The sequence below is a fragment of the Mesocricetus auratus genome, unplaced genomic scaffold (assembly GCF_017639785.1).
Source record: "Mesocricetus auratus isolate SY011 unplaced genomic scaffold, BCM_Maur_2.0 Super-Scaffold_100020, whole genome shotgun sequence".
NCBI lineage: Eukaryota > Metazoa > Chordata > Mammalia > Rodentia > Cricetidae > Mesocricetus > Mesocricetus auratus.
In genome coordinates this window covers 7843304-7871293 of record NW_024429201.1, presented here as the reverse complement: position 1 = coordinate 7871293, position 27990 = coordinate 7843304, and the positions used below count along the sequence as shown (strand labels likewise).

General features: G+C 41.0%; 1 protein-coding gene across 2 annotated transcripts; it reads left to right on the top strand.

Annotated features, from left to right (window-relative positions):
- Positions 1-23: 23 nt before the first annotated feature.
- On the top strand, positions 24-27558 carry Mier3 (MIER family member 3). 2 transcript variants are annotated; one of them, XM_021236197.2, is made up of 13 exons: positions 24-106; positions 1538-1562; positions 4301-4446; positions 10703-10837; positions 12199-12319; positions 13109-13194; positions 13754-13826; positions 15888-16039; positions 18198-18279; positions 20548-20642; positions 23145-23272; positions 23352-23494; positions 23592-27558. In XM_021236197.2, exons 3-13 carry the CDS (start codon positions 4348-4350, stop codon positions 24041-24043), a joined length of 1566 nt encoding a protein of 521 aa, XP_021091856.1. In that variant the 5' UTR covers positions 24-106; positions 1538-1562; positions 4301-4347; the 3' UTR covers positions 24044-27558. The 2 variants fall into 2 exon arrangements, with proteins under 2 accessions (XP_021091856.1, XP_005065597.1); XM_005065540.4 differs by having other exon boundaries at positions 28-123.
- The last annotated feature ends 432 nt before the right edge of the window (positions 27559-27990 follow it).

Here is a 27990-nt window from a genome sequence, read left to right as displayed (position 1 = left end):
TGCCTGGCGGGCCGCGGCGGCGGCGGCGGCAGCGGCGGCGGCGGCTGCGATTGGCTCAGGCGCCCCATCCGGGGACTGGGCTCGGCGCTGCTCGTTCGCCCTAAAGGTACCAATATGGCGGAGGTGAGCGGAGAAACCGGGCAGCGGCGGCCGTGCCGGAGCGGGAGCCGGGCGGCCCCCCGGAGCCCCGCAGCCGGCCTGAGACCCTGGGCTCCTCCCGCGGGTTCTCGGAAGGCGGCGCGGCGGCGGCGGGGGCGCGGGGCGGCGGCGAGGCTCGGCGGGGCTGCCGGGGGGCGGGAGCGGGCGCGGGAGCGGTCTCCCTTCGGGACTAGGCCGCGGCGGCTCCGACCCCAGTCGGGCCGGGCGGTGGGGCCGGGCGGCGGCGGCGAGCCTCGGGCCGGGGGAGGTTCCGGGCTGTGACCCGGGCGGCTGACGCGGGCCGCCGTTCGCTCGGCGCCTTCTCCCGGGGTCAGGGTGGGTGGAGAGCGGCCGATCCTCCGTCGGCGATCGGATTGCAGCGCCGAGAGCGGGCTGCGCCACTGCCCCGCCGGAGTGAGCCGGCCCGGCCCTCGGCTCTCCGGCCGCCCCGCGCCCCTCCTGGCCCGGGCTCCGAGGCCAGCGGGAGCAGTGAGGGACTCCCTGCCCCGAAACCTAAGGGGTGCGGCGTCCCCGGGCGCAGGAACCGACCCACATCACGACGCCGTCGCCGGCCGAGCGGCCCGAGAGCCCCTTTACCCCGGGCCGGACGGGGATGGCGGGGCGAGCCGGGCCGCCGGGCTGTCTCCCCTGGGACGGGGAGCTGGGGGAGGGGGGCGGAGTGACGGGAGCCCCCGGGGCTGGGCTGGAGCGAGCGAGGCAGGGGCCGAGTCGGAGGGCCGGGGATTGACCGCTCACCCGGGGAGGAACCGGCTCGTCCCAGACCCGGGGTCGTAACTCCGGTCCCCGTAAGGTGGCGGGGTGGGGGTGGGGGGCTCCCGCTTTGGGTTGGAGACCAGTGTCCGAGTCTAGCAGGCCTACGCTCGGGGCATTGGACAAACCCTGGAGTTGGGGCACCCGCGCCCCGAAGGGCAGGCTGGGTCCCAGAGGGTGAGCCCCTTCTAGTGAAAAGCGGGTTGCGTTTCGAAGAGTTGCCCTGAGGCCCGGGGAGAGCAGGGTGAGCGGGGCGCGGGGCGGGGGGGGGGGCACTCCCGAGATGCCCGGGATGAAGGACTGATGCTGCGAACCGACTAGCTCTGGCTTCGGCTTCTCGGCTTTGTAACTTGCCGAGCTCCAAACGGTGGTTTGGAGTTGCCTGTTTCAACTCCAGCCTTCGTCCCGTGTCTGCGAGTTTGTACACTGGGGACTTGGGGAGGAAGGCGAGGCAGCCAAGAGGGGGCCCGAAAGGGGCCGGGAGCGATTGGAGCGAAGCTGTGTCTTGCACTTTTTGGCAGCTGCCTGGGAGCGCTCGGCTCCGCCCCCTCTGCGCCCTGTTGCCTGTGCTGCCTCCTTTCCTTGTTATGCGGTTCAACCTCACAGTTTTCTTTTCTCTCTCTCCCAGGCTTCTTTTGGAAGTTCGAGCCCAGGTTTGTTCAGTCTTCTTATTTCTTCCCGGAGGGGGGGTCGCTGAGGGAAATGGGGACTCAAAGCTCTGTTGCTAAAAGGATCTTGCACACACGGAAATTCATCCTTCGAGTTCCGATGTACATTTGGTAATTACGCCGTATGAGGAAGAAATAGTTATACTGTTATTCTTTGCACATGTCCAAAAAATACCCCCAAAACCTTATTACAAAGCTGCAGACAACTTTTTTTTAAGTAACATGTCTTTTATTCTCCTATAGCTTTTTGTTCAGCTTATTTTCCTCCGAGCTGGAAATAGTCAATCCCAATCAACTTTCCACAAATGTTTAACAGTTTAGGTTTTATTTTTATTTATTTATTTAAAAGAAATTGCCCTTTTAATTTGTCAGAACTTGGGGCAACAGATTATTAACTTTAACTCTCTATTTTTCTTTACTTTGTCCCCCGTGAAATGTCTGTATTGTATTGAAAATTGAGTTAGGTAAAACTCAGAAAACAAGCTACATACATTTTCCAGGTTTTGCACAGGAAAGTGTTAATGTGGTTATTTTGACCCAAGACAGCTCATCTAGTACAGAAGTCAGAAACCACTATGGAGATCCAATAAAAGGAGGACCCCCCTCCCCATCTGCATAGGTCTACTTACTAGGAAGGGGGATTGTGGCATCTTTCCCCATCTGCTGAAATGTTTTAGTTTCTCATCCATCCCCTTCCTAGCTCCCTTGTCTCATATAGTAGGCTCCAGAAAAGGTGCTTCTGGAATTATCCGTCCCCTTTATTTAAAAGGAGGCCACTGGAGTTATTTTGCAGGGAGTCATCCAATTAGTAACAGTGTATGCTCTTTCTTCCTTTTCTGTATAGGGACTTGCACCATCCCCTGCTCCCCAAGACTTTCTTTACATGCTGCTTTGGAGGGGATAAGCTACTTGCCTCCCATTCTTAGTTTTTATACTTCGGTAACTTTCAAAGACTTACCTGGGTATCTTTTAATGTAGTAAAACTGATCAACACAGGGTGAAAGGAATTTGTGATTATTTTAAAAATTGTTGTCTATATCTGTACAAGAAGTGTTTTTTTTACAATTTTTCCCATTTGAGACAAGTAGGTTTTTTTGTTGTTGTTGTTGTTATAAGTTCAGAGAAGGAATATCAATGTACATGATTTGAAACATCAGGTTGATAATGTAGTTTTCCCATCTTGTATCATTGTCTGAATTTAAGAAGTTGCCATTTAAATAAAAAATCCAAAAAGCAGCATAACTTTAATTTCTAAGCAACATACCATTGTAATGAATTAGCCAATGTTTGGAGAGACTTTCAGTGCCCGAAGGGATTCAGATAATTTCCCTTAGCCCTGTGTATTTCACAAATGAAAACCTCCAGCTAGACCCAGAAATTTTGAACGGCTTGCCTTGGGTCTCAAGGATGAAGCCAGGAGTAGACCTTCAGAACCTTTTGTTTCATCCTGATGCTTTGGCATACCACAGATGTTTCTCAGGAAAGAAAATTTATAATGGTAGGTGTTCTATTTTTGAGCTAGTTAGCAAATATTCATCTTTCTTTTTAAAAGTAAGTTAAGCCATATCTACGTCAATGAAAATGAGCATATATTTTTTTTAGCGTTAAAGAAATAACAAAACCTGGCAATGATCTCACATGGTGCCTAAATGTTTGAAATTTTAAAATTGTAGTAACTTCCTTAAAAACAGAGCAAACTGTGTTTAATATTTTTCAGTCCACTTCTGACCATACCCCTAGATTCAGTTTTACTTTCTTTCCATGCTCCCAGCTTCGTTGGTCTAATTGCATTCGTTATTATAGCTAAACAAATGGAGAAAATACTGCTTTTCATAAATTTTGTTTGTTTTGGAACAGTGGATTTCACTTATTTATTTATTGTAACCTGTTGATTTCATACTAAAGTAATACAGTGTTATAGACCAATTTCTATTGATAGAAGCAACTTGCCGTAGGATGTCTTCCAAAACCTTCAGATAGGATTTTCTGTGTTACCGTCACGTTGTCCTAAAAAAAAATTTTAGGAACTTGCATTTTAATGTCTGTCTGATTAATTCTGGGGAGTTTGAAATACTCTTAATATGTGAATAAAATGATTCCACACTTTAAAAAACTAAATTGTATATAGCTGCTTCATAGAAAGTTGAATTTGTTTAAAAAATTCTATGGAGTCTTGTGTCTTTGTTTAGGATTAGAATTAATGTCAACTATAGTCTATTTTAAATGTTAGCTTCAGTTTGCGGGCTGATTCTTGGAGAGTCTCCCATTCCTGGATCTTAATTCTTCTGCCAGTTTGCCATTTTGTGGTTGATTTTGGTTTGCATACTAGGGATTGAACCCAGGGCCCTGTGTATTCCAGGCAGTCGTTCTTCTACTTTGCTACGTGCCCAGCCTTGCTATTTTAAGCAAGCGAATTTAACTAATAAAAAGTTTGACTGGTAATTCTCTTCAGACCATGCCATTGGAATCATTTTGTTACTATTCTGAGTTTTCCTTTTCATGGTCTGGATGCCTGTAAAAGTGTTTGTAAATACTTTACCTCGTTCTTTTGCTTGTCTACATATCTTTTCAACACCACATAGTCTTACTTTATAGCCCATAAAGTATATAGTAAATTCATTTAATAAAATCCACATACAGATATCAAAAATAACTGGAAGAACAACAGACATTTTTATTTTCTTTTGTGGATGTTTAAAGTGATTTGATGTGTTTCATTCCAGTTGGGTCTCTGTCTTCCGAGGATCATGATTTTGACCCCACTGCTGAGATGTTGGTCCATGACTATGATGACGAAAGAACTCTTGAAGAAGAGGAAATGATGGATGAGGGTAAAAACTTCAGTTCTGAAATTGAAGACTTAGAAAAGGTAATGGATTTACTTTAGCATTATAGAACACAAGCTTTGGTAAAGACTTAGAAGTCTTACTGTAAATTCTTTCAAAATCTTTATGAATTAAGAATATTGTATACATCTTTTTTTCAACCTAACTTAATAAAATTTTACTGATTTCCTCATTATTTTAAGAGTAGCCTAGTCAGAACATTTCTATTTCATCATTTATCTGTAAGCCTGATTTTCAGTTTATCTCAGAACAATGAAAGTCAAGTTTGAGTTTAACTTAGTTCTGTAGTAGAATAGGGAAAAATCTTTTCTTTCAAATAACTTATAATTGATAGGATACTGCTAGAAAACTGAACAAGTTTCACGTACTTTCAAATGTAAATTGCTAATATTCCGTCTTTACCCTCCAGTCATCTTTTAAAAACTTGGCTAGATTGAGTGTAGTTCACAACTTCTTAAGCCCAAAGTCAATATAAATTCAAATGAACTGTATTTTAAGCGTTCACTTACACTAGGGCTATAGCGAAAGGCTTCCATGGGGTCACCTTGGAAAGCTGTAGGATTATACTATCTGTAAATTAACATCATTTGAAAATTTCTAATCGGCTCACAGTAACAAAAGCCTTCAGGAATAATAGTGAATAATTTTAGTTGCCTGAGTTTCCCTCCCTCTTGTGCCTCTGTTGTTTTGGAATGCAAACATATGGCCTCTTTACTACCTTTGTGAAGCTGGGCTGTGTACTTCAGCCATTCATTCTGTTAACAGACAGGGAACCATGGCCTGAACTCTAAGCTTGCTCCAGTAGACCTGAGGTTTTCAAAGCACCTGCATTCACGTGGTTAATTAATCCATAGTGGTTATAATTAGGTTTGTGGCTCATGCCTGTCTGTATTCCTAGCATTGAGGAGGTAGAGGCAGGGAGGATCATGAATTCAAGGCCACCTTGAGCTCTAGCCCTGCCTGAACTAAAAAAGGAAAAAAAAAAAAAAGAATAAATCAATAATAAGAAAGACTTACCACTTCTCACTTTCTATGCTTTTTATTTTTTAATTGGTGCTGGTAATTACATCTTTGGTTTTTCATACCCATTTCTGAATTTGTACATTTAGAAACTTATGCTTTTGTAGTCTGTAAAGTGTATCTTTGTTTCTATGTAGTCACTGTGTCTCTGTTGAAAAGGCTGATTCTTTCATTGTGCCTCTAATTGGTGATTCTTCCTGCAGTAAAGCCTACTATTTCTGCTGTTAATTGCTATTTAGTGGAACATGAAAATGAGTAGAAGAAATAGATACAAAGAAACTTGGAGAAATTTTTATATTTTTATTATTTTTATACAATTTAAGATAATATATTGATCTTTCTTAATGAAACCACAATTTAGGCATTGGTATATTTTGACAGTTTTAGGGGTAAGGTATTAATGTTCATTTTCAAAAATTCTATGTAAGTTTTATTTTTATAGTAATTAGATTGTTAACTGAACATATTTTAGTGCTTACAAAGTTTTGATCATATGGCATGGAAAATAAGACTAGCGATGCAAAATCAGTTTTTCTTTAGTGGCTCTTTGTAAGTATAGACTATGTGGCTGGAGTTTATTTAGTTATAGCAAAGTAAGGCTTTATCATAGCTCCATGAATTTTGGCTTTTCAGAGTTTTAATTTAGTAGTTCTAGATTTGGATCTAGCTCTTTTAAAATGTTATCATTTCTGATTTTATTAACATGGAGATTCCTCCTTAATGTTTAAAATTTCCTAAAAATTCAGAAGTTTAAACAAATAAGAAAGTTTTAAAAATCATCTTTTTCCACTGGACTTTGTGTGATTAAAAAAAAATTTGAACATTCTATATGTGTTGTTTTTTAGCAAGGTCTCTAGGATGATGTATTAGGTACTAAACTGGATCTGTATTACACACAGCTTCAGTTCACCTGCCCAGCAATGCACTTGGTGTGTCAGATGAGCGTCAACTGTTGTCTTCCCGTTGTTGGCTATAACATGTCCCATTAATTAAGAAATAGCACAGATGAATGTGTGATTGGAAATAGGGTGCATCCTAAGTTGTAACCTGATCATCAGATTAAAATAATGACATTTTTGTTTTTTAAAGATAGGGGTATGCAGATGTAAGGGGTTAGGTGGTTTATAAACCCAAGGAAATGATGAGCAGTCGGCATGCCCTGTGACTCTTAAAGTATACACTATACTTTCCTGATAGATACTCTAACCATTATAGAGCAGTTCATTGCAAATATGACTGCACTCAACCTGTGTCCTTAAAATTAAAAACATTCAACAAAAGGCCCAAGCAAAGGGGAGGAAACCCTGTGTCCCTAGCATGATTGGATCAACTTTATAGGTTGGGCTAGCCAACACATGACCTCAGAGACCTGGAGATTCAGAGATTCAGTGATTCAGCTAACAGCACTTAATAGAAAGTTCATTCCTGAAGTATTTCAGAAAGTGGATTCCCCTTTAACTGGTATCAAGTCCAAAGCTTTCATACAAGTAATTTGTCTTTTGCATCAGTCCTACTAGAAGGCTGTGCCATCTCTTGAACTTAGTAATAAGGTCTCCATGATCTCCATGTCCTGATGATTCCGTTTAAATCTTTATTTATGAAGAACCAAGAACCTCTCACCTCCTCCACAGCTCTGATTTTTCTGTTCTTTTCATCTTGTCCCGTCTGAAAGTATATGCCTCATCTCACACTAATCTGTGTCACCGTCCCTTTTGCTCTTGGTTTATTCTACTTACAGTTTGTTGTTTGAGATAGGGTCTTACTGTAGAGCCCAGACTGCTTTCACATCTAGGGTCCGTCTCCCAAGTGCTGGGATGTAGGTATGTACCACCACACACTTCATTTTTTGTTCATCTCTACTCACATATTTCTCACATTTGGAAGAAATTATCTCTTGACCCTATATTTCCCTTGGTCACTCTTCTTTTAGCCAAGTGTTACAGCACACACGTCTTTATACTTCTCTCCAGTCAGCCCTCCATCTCCTCTCCCACCTCATTGTGCGGTCACCAGTGAGTCCTGATTTCCAGATGGTAAGAACTCTTCTGTCTTTTTCTCATCTGACTTCCTTTGCTGTTTGACCACAGTGACCACCTTGGTTTCTCAGCATCGCTTCTTCATTCACTCAGAGGACTCATGCACCTCCGTCTCTATTGGCCATAGGCTCTTTTTTCTCTTGGGGTCAGTCCTCATCTTTTTACTCATTTTACCCTTTTGTGGGATCTCACTCAAGTACACTCCACTCTCATCACTGTTATCCTCAACCCTCTCTTGGTTCTTGTGGCCCTGAATCATAATGGTGCTAAAGTTAGCTGACTTGTCATGCCAGAGGTCTTGTACTCTGTAGACTCATAGATCTTTTTCATTCCTGTTATCAAATAACTTAAAACATCTCCTACATGTTACATAAATCACATTCTTTTTCTTTGTTCAGGTTCCTATTTTTCTTGGTCTGGAACACCATTTCTAAAATAAAAGCCCGGCTTAAGAATTGTAGCTGTACCCCATTGCCTATAAGCTCCTGTTTCTGAAGTTCTTGGAAAGAAGGGCAGACCCCTCTCTTTTCTCTCTGCCCTTTTTGTAGGTGAGCTCATCAACTCCCGGATTTAAATATCATCTAGATGCTAATGAATGCCAGATTTATATCTTTAGCCCAGCCGGATTCTCTGTGCTCCAGGCTCCTGGCCAACTTGATTTTTCTTCTTGGATGCCTTGTAGTTCTCTCAAACTTAACTTGTATCTCACTCACACACACACACACACACACACACACACACACACACACAAAAGGCTTTTCCCTCTTGATCTTTTCTGTCACTCTAAAAGGAACCACCTTTTTGCTTGAGGAGAGATCTGGGAGTTGTCCCTTTTCCCTTCCTACCCACATTTAATAACCCTCTTGATTCTACCTCAGTATCTTTACTTCTCTTCAGACTTTATCACTATTCAAAACCAGCATGAGGGGCTAAGTGGTTTCCATGTCTTCCCACAACTTTCTGCATGTAACTTTCCAGTATTTTAAGAAGAAATTGTGTCATATTCCTCCTTTTAAAAACCTTGTCTGTTTCCTTGTGTGTGTTTGTGTGGGGGCATGTGTGTGCGTGAGTGAGTGTATGTGTTTGTGTGTGTGTGCGTGAGTGTATGTGTTTGTATGGTTGTGTGCGTGAGTGCATGTGTTTATGTGTGCGTGCGTGAGTGCATGTGTTTGTGCTCACCCCTGTGTACCTGTTGTGGTCAGAGGGCAGTTTGCAGGAGTTTGCTCTCTCCTTCCATCATGGGGTCTCAGTTGAACTCAGTCAGCGTGGCTGCAGGTGCCTCTGTGTTGAGCCATCATCATACGGGCCCTCCTGTTTCTATTATTCTCCACTGGCTTCCCATTCCTTTGAAATGCAGTTCAGGTTCTTTCCTTGTCGTGATCTGTCCTGCTACTCTTGCCATTCTCTTTTCGAGTCACTTTTCAGTCATCCCACTGAGCTATGCCACAGCCTAGTGAGAAACCACCATCAGCTTCTTTCAGGTGCGGCTTTTGCTTTGTTAGAATGCCTGCCACTGCTCTGACTCTGTCCCATGCCTGGAGACTCACCCAGAGATCATTTTGTGTCTTTTCTCTACTACCCAGTGAAAATGGACCCCAGCCTTACTTGGGTGCTTTTATTTGCACTCATAATCGGCAACACTATGTCTGTGTATTTATTGTTGGTTCTCCTAATCTAAGACTCAGCTGTGAAAAGGCACAGGCCGTGTTTCAGACCAGCAGCTAATACAGTGACCTTCTAACACACAGTCACTGTCACTCATGGTGGACCGTGAGATGCAGCCTTTGTCTGTCCTCTGCACATCCCCTCCATACTGTTTTTCCTGGGATCAGGTCCCTTCTCAGGGTACACTGCTTCAGAGCACCAGTCTCCCAAGCTGGGCATCACAGCCATCATGTTGTACTGCAGTTAATTTGTCTTTTTCTCGGTAGCGCTGAACCCCTTCAGAGAAAAGAGTTTTCTCTAATTTTCTATATCCCTGTCTAGTCACCCTCACCAGAGTACCTAGAAGTCCGTAATGACAAAGTAGACCATCAGGGAATGAAGAGCAGCAGCAGGCGTCCCAGTACCCAGGGCTGTCCCCTTTGGATCTTAGGGAAATGATGTGCTGACAGGTGGTTGGCAAAGGCTGCCACCCAGGCACCTCGTACAGTGAGTGAGATGATTCTGAAGGGAATGCTCTGGAGAGACCCAAGGGGTGCAGGTTACCTTTCCAGGGTTCTTTAGGTCGTGCAAAGAATAATCCATCCTGGTTTCTCCTTCTGTCAGTTCATTCATCTCAGTTTGGGCTGACTTTATGGTAAAGAGTTAGCTTGTGTCGCATGACTTAGTCTGAGTTCTGTGTGTGGCCAGACTCAATGGTATACCTAAGTTCCATATCTGTGAGGTAAGAGCCAGAGTTCAGGGACCTTTTGCCTACCTTCCCTGTGAGCCCTGGTGGATACCTAGCATCTCTGTAGGCATTGTCAGTGCTTAACTCACTTTGTGGTCACCATGGACAATGTTTACATGCTCCACATTAGCATCCCCAGAGAGTATACTATATGACAAAGGTGTTTGTCTTGACGTTCCGGAAAACTAGCCAATAATCAAGCTTTGGGAAGAAATCTCTTAATTGATGTAGGATAATCGTCTTACAGTTCATAGGTTATCAAGCTTATTTTACATTGTTTACGAATGGTAGTTATAAAGAGTTCTGTGCATTGTATTGGCTAAAGCAAGTCTACTCAGGAAGTGCATCATCAGCTCGGGTCACTGTGAAACACGGCATGGGGTACAGCCCTGCTCCCACACGCAGCATGTAGTTTATCAAAGCAGTGTTGTCACTAGGACTTGGGGGACTGGTTCGAACTCACAATCAAGAGCGTAAAAAGGACAGTTATGGCTTGAGCATTATTATATAAATATTGCTGGTGCTGGTTCAGCCAAGGTGTCTTGGGAGTCTTCAGTTAACCTGAAGAAGCCAAGTAGAAACAAGCTAAGTGTGAAGTTGTCTGTGATCAGTTGATTGATTTTTTTTTTTTGGAACTATTTGCTTTTGTTAATACACTAATTAAGCTCCAGGTGTAGTATTTTCCAATAGCAATGCACAAAGCAAACCTAAAGCTTGGTGATGCTTGATTCTACCCTGCTGATACCGTGCAGTATAGATTTAAGAGCATTGCAGCTTACCTACCGTTCAGATTATGGCCTTGCTGAGTCTGTGTCTGCCCTGCTCAATTAGGAAGGAAATATGCCTCTAGAAGACCTACTGGCATTCTACGGCTATGAATCTACAATTCCGACGGTTACAAACTCCAGTGCCAACAGCCCCCCAAGTGAACTTGCAGACGAACTACCAGATATGACTCTAGACAAAGTGAGTACAGGCCTTTATAAGAAAGTACCAGGACTACTGTCATTGGCTGCTTTCATTAAAGACTTTCTTTGGTTTAAGCATTTTCTAATTCTGAAATACAAACTTGCTATTACTTTGGTGACTAGTTTAAATGCTTGGCTTTGATCATGTTACTTTTCAGAATAATAGTAGCATTTCCACACTTCTCCAATATTTTTCTGTTTAGACCTTGTATCTAATAGATTTTGCCTTAACTACTTTTGATCTGTAAACAACAAATCTCCCAGAAATGTGCAAACCAAGATGGCTTAGGCGTAGAGTTCTGTTTCTGGGTCCTGGGAGTGACGGCGGTCACAGCAGCTAAGGCTATAGTGACCTGTCTCCCACAAGCTGCTTGTAGGGATGCCCAGTCCTTGCTGAGGAAAAACGTGTAGCCGTGCCTCTACGTGAGATTCCTGAGAGGTTTTCTTTGCCTGTCAGACTTCAGGCTACAAGAGAAGTCCGCATCTTGGAACGTCTTCCTATGAATTATTTTGTCACACTGTTCAGTAGTCATTCAGTTTTGAGTGCACTTTAATAAAAATCCAAATGTGGAGGCTGGAGAGATGGCTCAGCAGTTAAGAGCACTGGCTGCTCTTCCAGGGGACCTGGGCTCAATTCCTAGCACCCATACAGCAGCTCACAACCATCTGTAACTCCAGTTCCAGGGGATCCAACACCCTTACACGGATAAAAAATGTGCACATTAAAAAAAAAATCAAAATGTGCTTCTTTTTAAGCAATGTAGTTAGTTTTTTGCCCCCCCCTGGATTTTTTAAATCATTGGGAGAGTAGAGTTTGGAGATATTTTTAAATTTTAAAAAAATTTGTTGAAAGAAAAGTGACTATAATTGCTAGCCACTTAGAAGTCATGTTTTTGTTGCTGTATTGTTTTTTGGGATTACGTATTGCTCAGAATTGCCATGAAGTCCTGAGCTCATGAAATTCCTCTGTCTCTACCTCCTAACCTGGTATTGTAGACACACACAACTGTGCTGATCTAGAACAGATTGCTATGAATCCACTGAAAATTGGTTTGCACCTTCTGATAAATTCTTTGCATGCCCTCAAAATAGGCAAGTAGTTTAAGTGTACAGCATTTGTTATTCTTATTTGATAGGTCATTAAAAACTTAAAATAGTATATTAAGTATATAACTAATTATTAAATGTTATTAGCATTTATGCACATAAAGTAAGTTACAGAATTTCAAACTTTTCAGAACTAAAAAGACGTGGATGAAATCTTTATTATTGCATGTTTTAGAAGCAGAAGGCATCTCTGTTAACTGATGCGATGTGATGTGGATCTTTCTAACTTGCATTGCTTCCCTCTTTTTCCAGGAAGAAATAGCAAAAGACCTATTGTCAGGTGATGACGAGGAGACGCAGTCTTCTGCGGATGACCTGACACCCTCCGTGACTTCTCATGAAACTTCTGATTTCTTCCCTCGGCCTTTGCGATGTAAGAGCGCCAGTCCCTGCTGACCGATATTAGCAGTGGTGCCACCAGCTTCAGGACAGCATTGTGTTCAGTAAATAGTGTAAAGAAACTGTGGGTATAATCTGTATAGGATTGTAGCTTTCATTACTGGGATGGAGTGAACCGCGTGCTGTGAAGTCCACTCACTCACCTAGTCTCACAAGCTGCCTGTTTTCTTTCCCGGAGTTCATCTGTTGCTGTGGTTACTCATCTTACTATCTCAGCCACAGAATGTCATAGAGTGTAGTTTTGGGACTTGTTAAAAGGCCCTGATTACCAGTGCTCAAAAAGTATCTTTGTTTTTAATGATTCATTCTTTTTTCTTGGTGTGTAGTGTTTATTAGTAATACTGAAAGGACCTTAGACTGGAAAGTGTTGAATTGCAGTCCCGTTTGTATTGAAAGCTGCTCTTAGGGTAGTTACTGTGTCTGGGTACACATGCATGGGTGTGCACAGGGACAGCTTTGGTGGACTCAGCAGTCCTTGGTTAGTCCAGTAAGAGTAACCCCATGCTTCACTTCACAGTTCAGGTGATGACATTGGCTTTTTTAGTGCTAATCTATTGAACCATGCACTGGAATAATAATAAGGATAATAAACACCTTAGAGTAGTAGTGTTCTCACTGTTTTTGTCATTGTGACAAATGCCAGTGGTGAAAACAGTGCAGGCTTAATGATAATTAGGTGAATTTTATTTATTCAACAAGTTTCTAATATATAAATGACATTCTCTTAGGTGCTTCAAAAACTTTTTGCATTTTTTTCTTTAAGCAAATACTACATGTGATGGAGATAAGGAATCAGAGATCGAAGACATTGAAACAGACAGTGGTAACTCACCTGAAGATTTGAGAAAGGTGAGTTCCCATTATACTCTAATAGAACATTTGTGAGGGCTGGCATGATGGCTCAGTGGTTAGGAGCATGTACTGCTCTTATAGTGAACAGGAGTTCAGGTCCAGCACCAAGTCTAGTGCTACAATTACCTGCAACTCCAGCTTGAGGGGATTTGACTTTCTTTCTGGCTTCTGTGGGCATCTACACTCATTCATATATGCATGTGTGTCCACACAAATATACACAATTAAAAATAAAATGAATCTCCAAAATAATGTTGAAATGGGGCGCGCTAGATGGTTCAACAGTTAGGTGTGTGTACTGCGCTTGCAGAAGAATTGAGCTGGAGTTCAGGTTGGATGGCTCACAACTACCTATGACTCCTAGGAAATCCATCACCGTCTTCTTGCCTTGCACCCGCTCTTATGTGCACATGTCACCTCCCCACACACATACTTAAAATAAAATCTTGAAGAAAGAAACAATTTTATTGTTTTGATTTGTATGAACAGATCAATGATTTGGAATGGTTTTTCAGTGCTTTTTATAACAATGTTGCTCTTCTCACTTTTCCTGTAGGAAATAATGATCGGTTTACAGTATCAGGCAGAAATCCCCCCTTATCTTGGCGAGTACAGTGGTGACGAGAAAGGTAAGGTCAAACTGCCCTCCCACCCTTGTTTATTAAAGTCTGATTATATACCAGCTTAGATGATGTAAAGATAGAGTGATCACCCGAGCAGCTTCCAGAGTTCAGGAAGAGTGTATCAAAAGTAATTATGAAGCTGGCCCTGGTGGGACCTGCTTATGATCTTAGCACTTGGGAGCCGGTGGCAGGAAGACCATGAATTCCAGAGCAGCCTGAAGGGAGGACCATAATAATAGGACTGTTTCAAAAAGACAGAAGGAAATGACAGTAATCACAAGACTCGAAGCCACACTCCAGCCCACAGTGCTTCCCAGCCTGTGTGTGCAGCACCTATTGAGACAGTGGTGTCTCTTTAGAAGTAGCACTCTGGCCAAGGGGGGCTTCAGGGGAGTAGGCAGAGTGAAGCCGTGAGAACGTTATAGACATAATCTTGTAGAAAGAAAACTGGAAGGAAAAAGAAACCAGGAGGAATTCCTTTGACCTACCACTGGAAGAGCAGGAAGTTTATTGTACACTGATGCCCTTGCTGTACACTGCTAATGTGCTGCCTCCTCTCACTTCTAGTAGATTCAGCTGTATTTGGTCCTGAGAGTTAGGAAAACATGGGACAATGGGATTATAAATGCACATGTGCCTTCCTAGCTGATCTTGAGAAGCCTATAGATCTGGACCCTAATGAGTAGGTTCGTCTCTGGGAAGTCACCTAGATTCAGCTTTTCTCTTTTCCTTCATATTACTTTACTCTCCATTTAAAAGCCCAAAGACCAATAGCTCTGGCAGCCACTAGTGGCACCATTTTCCTAAATTGCTTTCTAACTGATGGAAGAAGCTGTGTCAGAGGAAACAGGAAAAGCTATGGTCTTCAGTGCATCCATCATGTTCTTCCCTCATTCACAGGCCACACCCAGTCCAGGACCAAGCAGAGCAGAAGTAATACTCCCTTCTAGCCTGCCAATCAGGGGGAAGGTGTGTACCTTCTGGATGTTATTCAGCAGTTAACCAAACAGTTCAGTTAAAGAAGCTAGTTCTAGAAATCTCTGAAAAGGAGACCCCTGAGTGTGGTGGCGTACCTGACATTCCAGCACTTGGAGGCTCAAATATTTGAGGCCAGCCTGTACTGTATAGTGATCCTGCATATCCTCTTACTGTAGAGATGTTAGTCTTAATGCCACATGGACATCTTCATTCTTGACTTTCCTGCTTACTGGGAAGGAGAGTGCATATTTACATAGTTCAAAACATAAGTATTTTGGTCCTGCTACCAATAAATTGTTTTTTATTTATTATATGTAAGGTTATTACATGCCTACAGGGTGGATTATCCTTCAAACACTGGCGTACATACTTGGGTCATCTGTATTACTCTTGTGTAAAGAGAAGCTTTGAGTAAGGTGACAGAGTTCATTAATCAAATACAGACCTTGTGTTAGTGATGTTGTGCATTATTGTCTGGGTCATTTGAAGAGACTGTGCAAACTTTGTTGCACTATATTTGTCCTTCTTTCTAAAGCCTCTATAGAGGGCTTGATTAATCTGTTTCATCCTTTAAATAAAAATTCACTTTGATTAAAGCAATCTGTAAAGGAAAAATTGACCTTTCTTAGGTACCAAGTTATTTGATATTTTGGCTTTTATTTTTACTGTTTGTAATTTTAATCTCTAGCAAGTTCATAGGTCATTTATGGAATTCAAGAGAAAATTCTAAAGAGGTCATTAGAAAATTTGACAGGGTTTTTTGTTTTGTTTTTTTATGGCTTCATTACAAGACAATAAGATACCAATATGGGGGTTTACAATTATACTTTACTAGGCATAGAAAACTCTCTAATGATAGTAAATACAACTTCCAAAATAGCTTTATTCTCTGATCATTGGGCCCAGATAGTCAAGTTAAACAGTTCTGTTTTCTTTTATGCCAGTGAAAGGCTATTCTTGCACAAGATTCACTCTGCTGCTGAGTTACTTGTCCCAGTCAGTAAGTGCGATCAAGGAAGGGAGGCACAGTGTGTGCATTTGTTAATGTGCTCAGTATTTGTGATGTGTCAATGGGGTTGCTCTTTTCAGCGTATGAAAATGAAGACCAGTTACTGTGGCGTCCTGATGTGGTTTTGGAGAGCAAAGTCAAGGAGTACCTTCTTGAGACATCGTTAAGAACTGGAAATGAAAAAGTCATGGACAGAATTTCTTCAGGCACACACACCAGGGATAATGAACAGGTACATTTACTCCCTTTACATTGGAATTCCAGATAACTTTGTAACTACAAATGTCTGATTAGTTTCAATATGAATTGGTTATCTTTTTCTCAGAGGGGTTTTTGTGTCTATTGGGGCAGCTAGGGGTGTTTGTGAAGGCCTGTGGTGTCTTCCTTGATTTTTTTTTTTTTTTTTTTGAGACGGGATCTCAGCAAGAGTAATATTGGCACTTGGTTTAACCTGTGCTATCTTTATTACTACAGGACAGTATTCATCTGTTTATAACTAGCATTGTTTTTCTCTCATTTGAAATTGATACTGATTTGTTAGGTCCTTTTACAACATGTGTTGCATGGTTATTTAAATTAAAGAAATTTTGATATTATAATGTAATATGTCATTTTACCCCTTCCTTTTCCTCCAAACCCTCCCATGTAATATTCCTCCTGCCCTCCACCCGCCCTTGTATGTATATGTTTTCAGAGTTGACTGTTTCGTATTAGATAACAATTGGTGTGTTCATCATCCCTGGGGAAGAGGATTTTTCCCGCTGTCAGCATTCCTTAGTTACCCGTAGTTCTTTGGGTAGGGTTGAGACCATCTGAGCTTTTACCTTTCCATATTAGCGTGTCTGTTGCTGTCACCCTTTTTCAGCTCATGTTTAGACATCTTTGTTGGTGAGACTTAAAGGGTGTAGCTTCTGACATTCCTAGTACACACAGTCTCACAGCTAACTCCCTTTCCTCTGCTTCTTAGAGTCTCTCTGCCCCCCTTCCATAATGATTCCTGAGCCTTGGGAGCAGGGGCTGAGTTGTGGGTGTATCAGCTGGGACTGGGCACCATAGCTCTGCATTTTGGTTGGCTGTGGTTTTCTGTAATGATCCCTGTTTGTTGCAAAGAAAAGTTCCTTGATGAGAGTTGAGGATTACACTTTATCTGCATGTATAAGGACAGGTATTTATAATCCCTAACTACATTCTGAGAGATTGTTTTAATGTTGATATACTCCGCACTTGATATACTCACGCTGCCAGCCTCAACTTTCCTGAGATTTACTTTGGAAGCTGCATATTACTGAACTTTGAGTTGAATTCTGTCTGCTGCCATTTATTATAGTAAATTTCCAAACACTTAACATCAAGAGATTGATTGACATAAACAGTGCTGGTCACGGTGATGAAGAAGGCAGGAGTCTCCAAGGAGTCAGAGCTTCTCACAGTCCTGCTGCTCTTCCTTATTACAACTCCAAAGAGGGAGAAGAGAACAGCAAGGGACAGACACTGCTCTAATTTTCCCAACCACCAAAAGTATCTCAACTTGGGGGATTTGGCCAGGCATCGTATGAGTGCTTGCATTCTCAGTACTTGGGAAGTTGAGGCAAGAGAATCAGTTTAGGGCCAGCCTTGGCTAAATAAACTCAAGGCCATTCTGGGCTCTGTCAGACCCTGTTTCAGTAAATCTTAAAAAAATAAAATCTTCCCTACTGAAGTCAAGAATGATAATAGAGGATGGCTCCTGGGTGAGAATGAACAAATTGCTCTAGGCTCAGTGAGTATGCCATCAGGACCAGAGTTTGAATTCCCAGCGCCTACATAGAAAAGATGAGCATGGGAAAGCACACTTGTAATCCCAGCACTGAGAGATGGACTCAAACTCTTTGGGGCTTGCTGGACCAGTGGGTAAGCTACAGGTACAGTGAGAGAACTAGTTTAAAAAGTAATAATGGAGGACAATCCAAGAAGATACCTGAAATGGTGCATGGATAGTTTGTGCTTCTGCAAACACCATACAGACACCCATATAAACATGAATGAACACATGCACGAGATACTAGAGTCAGTTTTCAGAATGTCATATAGACTGAATGTCTAGGCAAACATGCTCATGACTTGTTTATTTTTTTTTTTTTGAGACAGGGTCTCTACATGGCTCTGGTTGTCTTGGTATTCACTATATAGACCAGGCTGGCCACAAATTCACTGAGATCTACCTTCTTCTATCTCCCGAGTGCGAGGGTTAAAAGTGTATGCCACCATACACAACTTTTCATGACATTTGAAAGCATTTTAGTAGGGTTTATCAAGACTTTTCTATAAAATACCTGTTTCTTAAAATGCTCTTAAAGATGAACTGTTGGAAGTTTTTATTGAATTTTTTTCTTTCCCTCTTGTTCTCTTAGGCATTATATGAACTTCTCAAGTGTAACCACAATATAAAGGAAGCAATCGAAAGATACTGCTGTAATGGAAAGGCCTCTCAAGGTAAGAAACACTTGGATTAAAGAGAGAGACATGGCGCCGGGCGTTGGTGGTGCACGCCTTTAATCCCAGCACTCGGGAGGCAGAGGCAGGCGGATCTCTGTGAGTTCGAGGCCAGCCTGGTCTACAGAGCGAGTTCCAGGACAGCCTCCAAAACAATACAGAGAAACCCTGTCTCGAAAAAGCAAAAAAAAAAAAAAAAAAAAAAAAAAAAGAGAGAGAGACATGGCAAGAGGCATCCCTTTGAGGATCAGGATGGGCGATGTAAAGAGTAGAGCAGTCCTGTAACATTGGTGTGAAATCTACGCTCATTTTCATATCAGTTTTTTCCTTTTCTTGTCCTCTGTTAGTTGTACCAGAGACTGTTCAAATACAGATTTGTTGGCCCTGTTCCTCCCAACTTCCATTATATCCACTGTCTTGTAGAAAAGGTTACAGAACAAAGTCAACCTCACAATATAGCCAAGTAACTAGAGTGATTCTTATGATTTGTTTCTAAAATATTGGGAATATTTTGATTTTGTTTAAGTCAGAAATGAAATGGAGATTTAGGATTAAGGAGGGAAAAGAGGGTTGGTAAGATGGCTCAGCAGGTAAAAATACCTGCTGCCAACCCTGAGGACCTGAGTTCAAGTTCTGGGACCCCCATGGTAGAAGGAGGGAAACAACTCTTGCAAATTGTCCTCTGACTTCCACACACATGGACTCACAAACACACAGATAATAAATGAGAGGAAAAAGAAAGATATACAGTATGTTTCATGGGGTTTTTTGTTTTGTTTTTTGAAGGAAATGCAGTTTTAGCGATTGTGTGATGATTTTTTAATAGCACTTACAGTCTGTTTTTGAGTGCTAAGGAACATGGCTGCTCCTTTAATCTTTTCATCTTTATATATAAATGGATTACATGCAAGTATGTAGAGTGAAAATGATACTTAGTGATGTTGTATAAGTGGCAGCATAAAAATGGAAAGGCTGGAAATAGTATCTTTAAATTTATCAATCGAGATAATATATTGAAATAACTTCTCTTGTAGAAGATGCTTCTTTGAAAGGATTATTTTAAGCTGTCAAAACTCTGTCTTTAAACACCAGTTTTTCTTTCCTGAGTTCAAAATATTTTTCACTTTTGTTGTCACCTGCTGTTAGACTGTGAGGACCTGGCCCCAGTGTCAGTGAGTGAGGTAACTCAGAGATAAAGGAGAACACTGAGCTAATCCCAAGCCTGACTGTAACCTCAAGAAGGCCTTCTCACCCTTGTAGATGTTTAGTCTGTCAGCATTGGCATCTGCTGGAAAGTTTACAGGATTTAGTATTTTGAAAACATGGATTAATTCTCTTTATGTTTCCTCAGCACTCATATATTGACCTTAAATAAATATATGTGGATTATTCTTTAATTATCGTCTTGAATTAAAGAACTTACTTTTTATTTTAAACCAAAATAGAACCTTTCTTTTTACTCCAGAAAGATGGTAGTCATTTTTACTTCACTTAAAAATGTGTTTGTTGGGGTCGGGTCAGTAGCTCAGTTGGTAGAGAGCCAGGGTTGGACCCGCGGAACCCATGCGCAAAGCTGTGGTGGTGTGCGCTCATAGTCAACACAGCTTGACGCTTGGGTCTCCCTGGCCAGCGAGCCTTGCCTAATCAGCAAACCCAGGTTAGGGAGAGACCACGCTTCAATAAAACAGGGAGACAGTTCCTGAGGGGACGTTCATGATTGACCTCTGGCTTCCATGAGTCTTCATGCACATGTATGTGCATGTGTGTTACACATGTGCACTTTCACAGTGTTGAAAAATTAGAAAAAAATGTGTATTTTAAAATACCATTAAATCCTTGTCCTACAGTGCAGAGAACAAAAAGTGGGTTTTTTGTTGTTTTGTTTTTAAGGTGTAGTTTGTGAGTAGTTAGGTGCCTGTGAGTGGAGGTACCCACAGAGGTCAGGAGAGGGCAGCAGATCCCCTGGAACCAAACTTACAGACTGTGGTGAGCCACTTGATACAGATGCTGGGAATCAAACTCAGGTCCCCAAGAAGAAGAGCACATACTCTTAACTGCTCAGTTCCCTGTAGCCCAGTGTTTTAACACTCTAAATGACTAGTGTGCATACTTTGATAATGTTATCTGAAGTGCTCCACATTCAGAATGTGTGTTAGAGAGAAGAGTGGAGTTTCTGGCCTTTCCCAGGAACGCATGCATAGTGAAGATGAGTCAGGGACGCACTGGGAAGAGTTTGGAGGCGACTCAGGTCTTCCCTTCCTTTTACAGAAGGGATGACAGCGTGGACAGAAGAAGAATGCCGAAGTTTTGAACATGCACTCATGCTTTATGGAAAAGATTTTCATCTTATACAGAAAAATAAGGTAAATGAATAGAGAAATTTCTTACTAGTTACAATGGATATAAGCAATGATTTATGTCATTTAAATAGGGAAAGCGAGCAGTGTGTTAATGTTTCCTGCTGACAGCATTTTTAACATTATTCTGCATGTGATTGGAATGTGCTGCAGCCTGCTCATGGGATGATAGAGTTTAGTTACCATGTTCACTTCTCACAACTTGATTCAGTATATTTTTCAGGAAGCCTTCCATGTTTCTCCTTGACTCTCACTTTTTTCCAAGCTGTTCTGATATTTGTAGTCTCTCATATATTTTTATTGATTGTTGAGAACTGCAGTTGCTAAAAATCGAGGTGAGGGGAGGGGGGGCGGGAGAGAGAGCGGGGGAGACAGAGAGAGAGAGACAGAGAGAGGGAGAGAGGGAGAGAGAGACAAACTAATTCAGAGAGAGGAGAGGGGTTGGTTGTATATCTGTGCTTGTATTTCTGTTCTCTTTTAATAATGTGTTTGCTTTTCTTCCTGAACACCCTAGTATCATATCACCTTTCTTCTCTCTGTTTTGAGAAAGGGACTCATGTATACCCCTGGCTGGCCTGTATTAGCTATTCTAGGCCTTTTGTATTCCGTATAGAATTAATTGATCAGTGTCTGCAAAATAAGCTGCTAGATTTGGGGGGGGTTGCATTAAATCATTAGTCTTTCTGTTCATGAACATAGAATTTCTGTCCATTTATTTAATTTCTTTATTCAGCGTTTTAATAGTTTTACTCATAGAAAGTTCTGATCTAAGTATTTTCACTTTCAAAATTCAACTCATTTGTACATAGGAACATACACAGATTTTCTGAGTTACTGTTTTATACATATGTGTATATATAAGTATATATATATACTTACTTATTTAAAGCTAATGTGTCACTCATGTAGTCTAGGCTGGCCTGACCACTGTAACCGAGCAGGCCTCACGCTTACTGTGATCTTCCTACCCTAGAGTTCCGGTGCTCAGATTATGGGTATGGACCTCTGTGCTTGGCTCTAGGTTAATCTTCATAGTTTCGTACTGAGTCCTGCAGCCTTGCTAAAGCTGCTTGTTAGCGTCTCACTTTCCCATTGGTGATTGAGCCTGAGAGGCCTGCACTGTGAGTTACACCCTTTGCCTCTGAGTGGTAGCATCCCTGACCCACGCTCTTGTCTCTATTTTGAGACAGGGTCTCACTAAGTTGCCTGGACTGATCTTGAATTTATTCTGAAGTCAAGCAGGCCTTGAATTTGTGCTCCCTGTTTCTAGAGCCTCCCATGTAACTGGAATCCAGGCCCTGTCATTTCCTGTTTTGTTAGTTGGTCTTTTGGGGTCTCTGCATGTCTTCTGCCGTGTCTGAGCCCTGATGGTTCTTTGCTTCCATTCTTTTCTTGTCTCACTGTATTACCTACATCTTCCAATACTGTGGTGGAAATTTCATGCTTTTTGTTGTTTCAAAAAACAAAAAATCTAATGTTTTCTCAAAGATAAGTTGAAGCTTTTAGTGTGAATAGATTAAACATGTTCAAAGAAGTCTGGGTCGGTTGTCCATTTAAACATCAGTTTTACAATGACTTATGAAATTTACTCTTAAACCATTTATTCCATAGACAATTATGTTCTTCCACTTAACCATATACTATTTTAGGTACTAGAGCTGTATCAGTGACTAAGACAGAAAATTCTGTAGCTCCAAGAAGCCTGCGTTCTCTGCAGTGACTTATAGTTAATGATGTTTATTGAAACCACACTGCATTTTGTGGTTTCGGAAACGTGGCCCTCTATCAGTGACTTTAGGTTACCGCTCACTCTGCAATCAGGACAGAGACTGCACTGTCTTTATTGGGGCACTGATCAATCAGGGAAGAGAGTGTCTACTGAATGAAGATAAAGCTGTGTGTGTATAGCAGACACTTACTTGTGGCTGTTACGTGATGTTCTGAAGGAGTTTAGTTTGGGTTTGGAGCCAACTATTTGACTTTTCAGAGTTGTAAAGCTTGTTGGAGCTAAGCCAGTGGAGCAGAAAAGCCCTGCCTTTGGTTAGTGCATAATCTTAAATGACTACAGATGCTAGAGGTTGGTGGCCCCATGGTCAGAGTTTCTTAATTTCTTAGTTTATGAAGCTTTTAAATAATCTGGTGAGCTATATTTTTCTTCCTGGTTTACCTGCCCATCACTTGGGGAGTTAGTAAGACCCCAGGAAAAGCATTCATGGGCCCATCCTTAGAGGTGGGTCAGATTCAACAGCTGTCAGTCGCAGCGAGAGTTCAATGACAGTTGTTTGAGGGTTTTCAGTAAACACACAAAATAGTTTGTGGATGTGTATTTTGTTTTATTCTTGAGTGTCTGTGCTTATTGCATGTAAAGACATGTCACTGATAGACATTTAGAATTTCATACTTGTGATAGAAAAAAGCCTATGGATTCAGGCTTTTTTGTTTGGACAGTCTTGCTAAAAATGGAATCAGAAGCATCAGCTTGTAATGTCATCTTCCTTTCTTTACTAGGTGAGATCCAGAACTGTTGCTGAGTGTGTAGCCTTCTACTACATGTGGAAAAAGTCAGAACGCTACGACTACTTTGCTCAACAGACAAAATTTGGAAAGAAACGCTATAACCATCATCCTGGAGTTACGTAAGTATGTGGGCTTGACTTGGTTGATTGCTATTTTTAACTCTGATGCACAGTTAAGATTATTGGTGTGTGTTTTCAGGGACTATATGGATCGCCTCGTAGATGAAACAGAGTCTCTGGGTGGCACAGTAAATTCTTCAGCCTTAACTTCTAACCGGCCTGAGCCCATTCCTGATCAGCAGCTGAACATTCTTAGCTCCTTCACTGCCAGTGACTTGACAGGTAAAACAAGGCCACTGTGTGCAGCATGCTCCAAGTCCTTTCTCTGTGTAATGCATCAAGTGATCACTCACTGAAGCTGCTTTCCATTTCCTTTTAGCTTTGACCAACAGTGTAGCAACTGTCTGCAACCCCACAGATGTGAACTGTCTGGATGATAGCTTTCACCCACTGGGAAACCCAGCCCGTGGACAAGTCAATCATGTGCCTGGTGTAACGGAAGAGTTACTCACCCTGCCCAGCAATGGTGAAAGTGATTGTTTTAATTTATTTGAGACTGGATTTTATCACTCAGAGCTAAACCCTATGTGCAGCGAAGAATCGGAAAGACCAGCAAAGAGATTGAAAATGGGCCTTGCTGTCCCTGAATCCTTTATGAATGAGGTTTCTGTAAATAATTTGGGGGTAGACTTTGAAAATCATACACATCACATCACCAGTGCCAAAATGGCTGTCTCTGTGGCTGACTTTGGCAGTTTGTCTGCCAATGAGACCAATGGATTCCTCAGTGGCCACACTCTGCATCAGCACGCCGCCCTCCATTCAGAGTGACAGGAACGAGAAGCCCAGACGATGGGTGTGCAGTACCAGTAACCTTGAGGGGAGCTATCAGGTTTGCATAGTCTTTCACTGGAAGTTTGAACCTTTTTCACTATGACATCAGTGATGTCAGTATGTATAGAACTATATCTTGATTTATCAAGAGTATTTTCATTTTTCAGTCCATAAACGTGGAAATGAGCTATGATCAGCAGAGTTGGGAACTAAGATTGAACTCTGTGGTGCAGCTTTAAGCTCTGCTTCTCTTCCTTGTCCCTTAATACCTCTCCCACTTCCTCCTCCTCTTCTGTTCCCTTTGCCCTCGCTCCCACTTTTAAAACCTGTAGACAGAGGCCACCAGCTCAAAACCAGCACAGATGTTTCTGAACTGATGTGTGGCTTTACTTCGTGTAAATTCCTTTTGCCGTAATGGATGCAGTGGAATAACAATGTTTACAGGTACCAACCCCAATTCCTGCTCAATGTAGCATCTTTTTGGTTTTACTTTCTTTGTTAATAAAAAGCAGGGGTAAGTTTCTTTAAACTGCACAAACATGCAAGGATTTTTTTAAAAATGGAAACTTCTCTCATGTTACTCAACTAGAGCACTTCAGTTTACAAAGCAGCAAGACCATCTGTCTAGAAGCCAGCACGAGGAACTGCGTGCAGATGATGAAGACTCTTGCTTGGATCCTGTTTCAAAATTCTAGACCAGGGCTACCTTACACAGAATTGGTCATTTTACTGCCGGGAGACTTCTGTGTCATTTTCTTTCTTTTTTTTTTTTTTTTTTTTTTTTTTCACTAAAATTTGGCGTTTGAAGATGTGGTGTTCATATAAGGTTTTGTCCACCATTGTCAAGATTGCAATATTAAAAATCATCCTGGTCACTGATAATTTAGTTTATTCTGAGGCAATTGACTTGCAGAAGCAGTCTACAAAGCCCAGGAAGTTCCACTCAGTGGTGTACGTTTGGAACACCTCTTAAGTTTGGAGCACTGCAGTTCAAAGTGTTAATACTTAGAGAGGCTTCTAGATGGTATGCATAATGCAGAACCTTGAAGTATATTTAAGCTTTTTTTTGTTAGCTTGAATAGTTGGGAAGGAAAAAAAAACATGAGTTTCTGTCTGAAATAGAATGGTACGTTACCACTTGTAAGTTTTAAGAAGTGACAGACGTTCACATGCATCTCAAATGCGATTTTACTTTTATCAGAACGCAAATAAGAAGCCATTGCCATAAGTTTTGACCATTTTTGCTTTATTAGACATGCTCCTTTTAAGTTTTAAGGTGAATCAAATATACAATACAGTATTAGGATATAATAAGCTTTGCTTTTATAGCACAGTTAAAGCAATTACTTTTTGCACCGTCTTAATTAAAATTTTTGATTTTATTACTAGTTGTATTGCTTTGCAAAAACCTTACCATTTGACTGTGTTGCTGTTTGTGTGTAAGTCGCTTCAAGGTTGTGCTGCTGTCTAGGTAGGATGTAGTGGTTTTAGTGATGGAGGGGAGGGTATTTATTCTACAAACTGTGAACTGCAATGACATCCTTAGTTTTGGATGGTGTGTATTGTTTTTCTTTGCAGCATTTTAATGAAGATTGCTTTGAAGTGTTTATGCAGTAGCACATTGACTATAAAATTTAGTTTAGCACAGAGGACAAAGGGTAGTTAAATTAATAAATTAAAATCAGTCTCTAACTTATACATCTAAAATCTAGTATTCCTGTAGGCACACAGTAAATAATGGGTAGCCTGGGCTCTATGTTGCTTTCTGATATTGTTAATCCAAGTGGTTAGCTTCTTATTGCTGTGTTGTGCTAAACTTTAAACCTTGTCTCTTTTGTTCCCTTCAGTATACTTTCTTTAATGTAGGAGGATACTGGGCATACTCTCCCATTGTTATAAGTTTAATTTTCACTCTGGGTTTACAGTGGCTGGTCTGTATAAATAATTTACACAAAGATGACTGAATGCTAGTACCAGTTGCACTTAAATGAAGATGCCCATTCTCATTAGCTGATGCAGTAATATATCCAGTTTATCTATGCATTGCTGGGGTCTTGATACAAGATGGAAACAGTGTTTCTTATCTAGAGTTTTGATTATCAGCAAGTTGAATGGACACTTTAGTTATTTAAATAGATTTTTGACCAAAATCCAGAAAATGATATGAGAGAAAAATAAATTCCAGCTAGTTTAACAGATTTTTAAATGTTAACCTGATTTTAGCCTCTTAGAGAGTGCTACCTAGCTGGTAACGTTTACTTTTAATTCCTTGTTAAAATAAGGCAATAATTTGCAAGATTTTTGTATATATATGTAAAGTAAATTCTTCATATCTTTTTAGATCTAATTCAATATTTTCTGACTACTCCTGCCATGTATAATACCATTTTTGTGCATGCTTGATGTGACATTCATAAATTGTACCACTATGACTTTATCCATGTAAAATAGCTATTTATTGAATTTTCTTTCAATGGCTGGACTTATTTTTTTTCTCCATTTTTAAACATCTTAACAGAGAATTTGTTACTGTTTATTAAAAGAATTGAGTTTGAAAGCATAAAAACATACCTGATTTGCAGTTGTATGAAGAAAAAGCAATGCCTTTATTATCAAGCATTAAGCACAATTCTTATAGCAAACTGTGATAAATTCTTTGGTTGTTTTTTTTTTTCATTTGCCGCAATATTTTCATATGAACAAACCAAAAATTCGTGGTGAACAGTTGCAGTGTCGGCTGATCCATCCTTTGTGCACAGGGATCGAGAGGACGGGGACTCGAGAGGAAGTGTGACTGGTGCTGTGACGATAGCAATACTTTCCTTTCGTTAGCTGTGCTTCGCCTTGTCACGCCAGCGTTTAAATGTTCGCTTTTCCTCTTGTCACGGTCAACTGCTGAGTTTACTTGAAGGATGTAGAATACTGTTTAAAAATACTAAAGTCTGTACAATTAGGTCAAAGAATTGTGCAATTGTTTCCTTTTTAATTTTTAAAATTGAAGGTCATGAATATTTGAGAACATGAGACCTAATAGAGTGGTAGTACTATTTAATGTAACCAAAGTCTAGTAAATATTTCAACTTTGAATGTAAACTAACAAACCCGACCACCACCGAGGAGGTTGTTTGCCCAGACTTTCAGAGCACATTGTCTACGAATGGAAATTGAAATAATTTATAAAATATTGACATTGCTATGTTTTTTAAAAAGTTCCTAATTTTTTCACTAAAAGGAGGGAAACTATTAGTTTTATTGTTAAATATGGTAGATATTAATATTCTTCTTAGATGACCAGTGATTCCAATTGTCCCAGTTTGAAATAAGTACCCTGTGAGTATGAGATAAATTAGTGACAATCAGAACAAGTTTTAGTATCCAATGTTCAAGAGGAAGTTGCTATTGTTGCATTGATTTTAATATTTGTACATAAACACTGATTTTTGAGCATTATTTTGTATTTGTTGTACTTTAATACCTGGTGTACAGTTCCAGAAATAAAATCTGGAAATCTGTTTTTCCTGGTTTGTGTGACTATTTGCCATAAATTTACAGCCATCTTAAACTATATATGCAAGATTATGTAGATATTCAGCTTGAGAGACAAAATGGCTTTCTTAAATCCTCTGTACTAGCTTTTGATCTATACTAATTCTAAGAACTCCTAAGTGAGGATTTTCACCATTCAGGAGGCAGTTACTGAATATCTGGTCCAGACAGTCTGAGGCAGCTGTATTTTGGGAAGACAGAACTGAAATACAATGAGACATCAAGACTTAATTACTCTTTTATTATAATGTTCATAATCCCATTGCCTCTGGTCATAACTTTCCCAAGCCTTCATCTTCTCAAGCTGAAGATTTTACTTAAATCCTGACAGTCCCAGTTCCCGTATTAATATCCAGATTGCACACGATATCTAGAGTTTACACAAAGCAAGCTAAAGA

Excerpts from the sequence above, each read along its gene's own strand:
- Mier3 (XM_005065540.4), top strand. Across the intron at positions 10,838-12,198 it reads CAGATATGACTCTAGACAAA|GAAGAAATAGCAAAAGACCT; the intron begins GTGAGTACAGGC and ends CTCTTTTTCCAG. Across the intron at positions 23,495-23,591 it reads CACTGCCAGTGACTTGACAG|CTTTGACCAACAGTGTAGCA; the intron begins GTAAAACAAGGC and ends ATTTCCTTTTAG.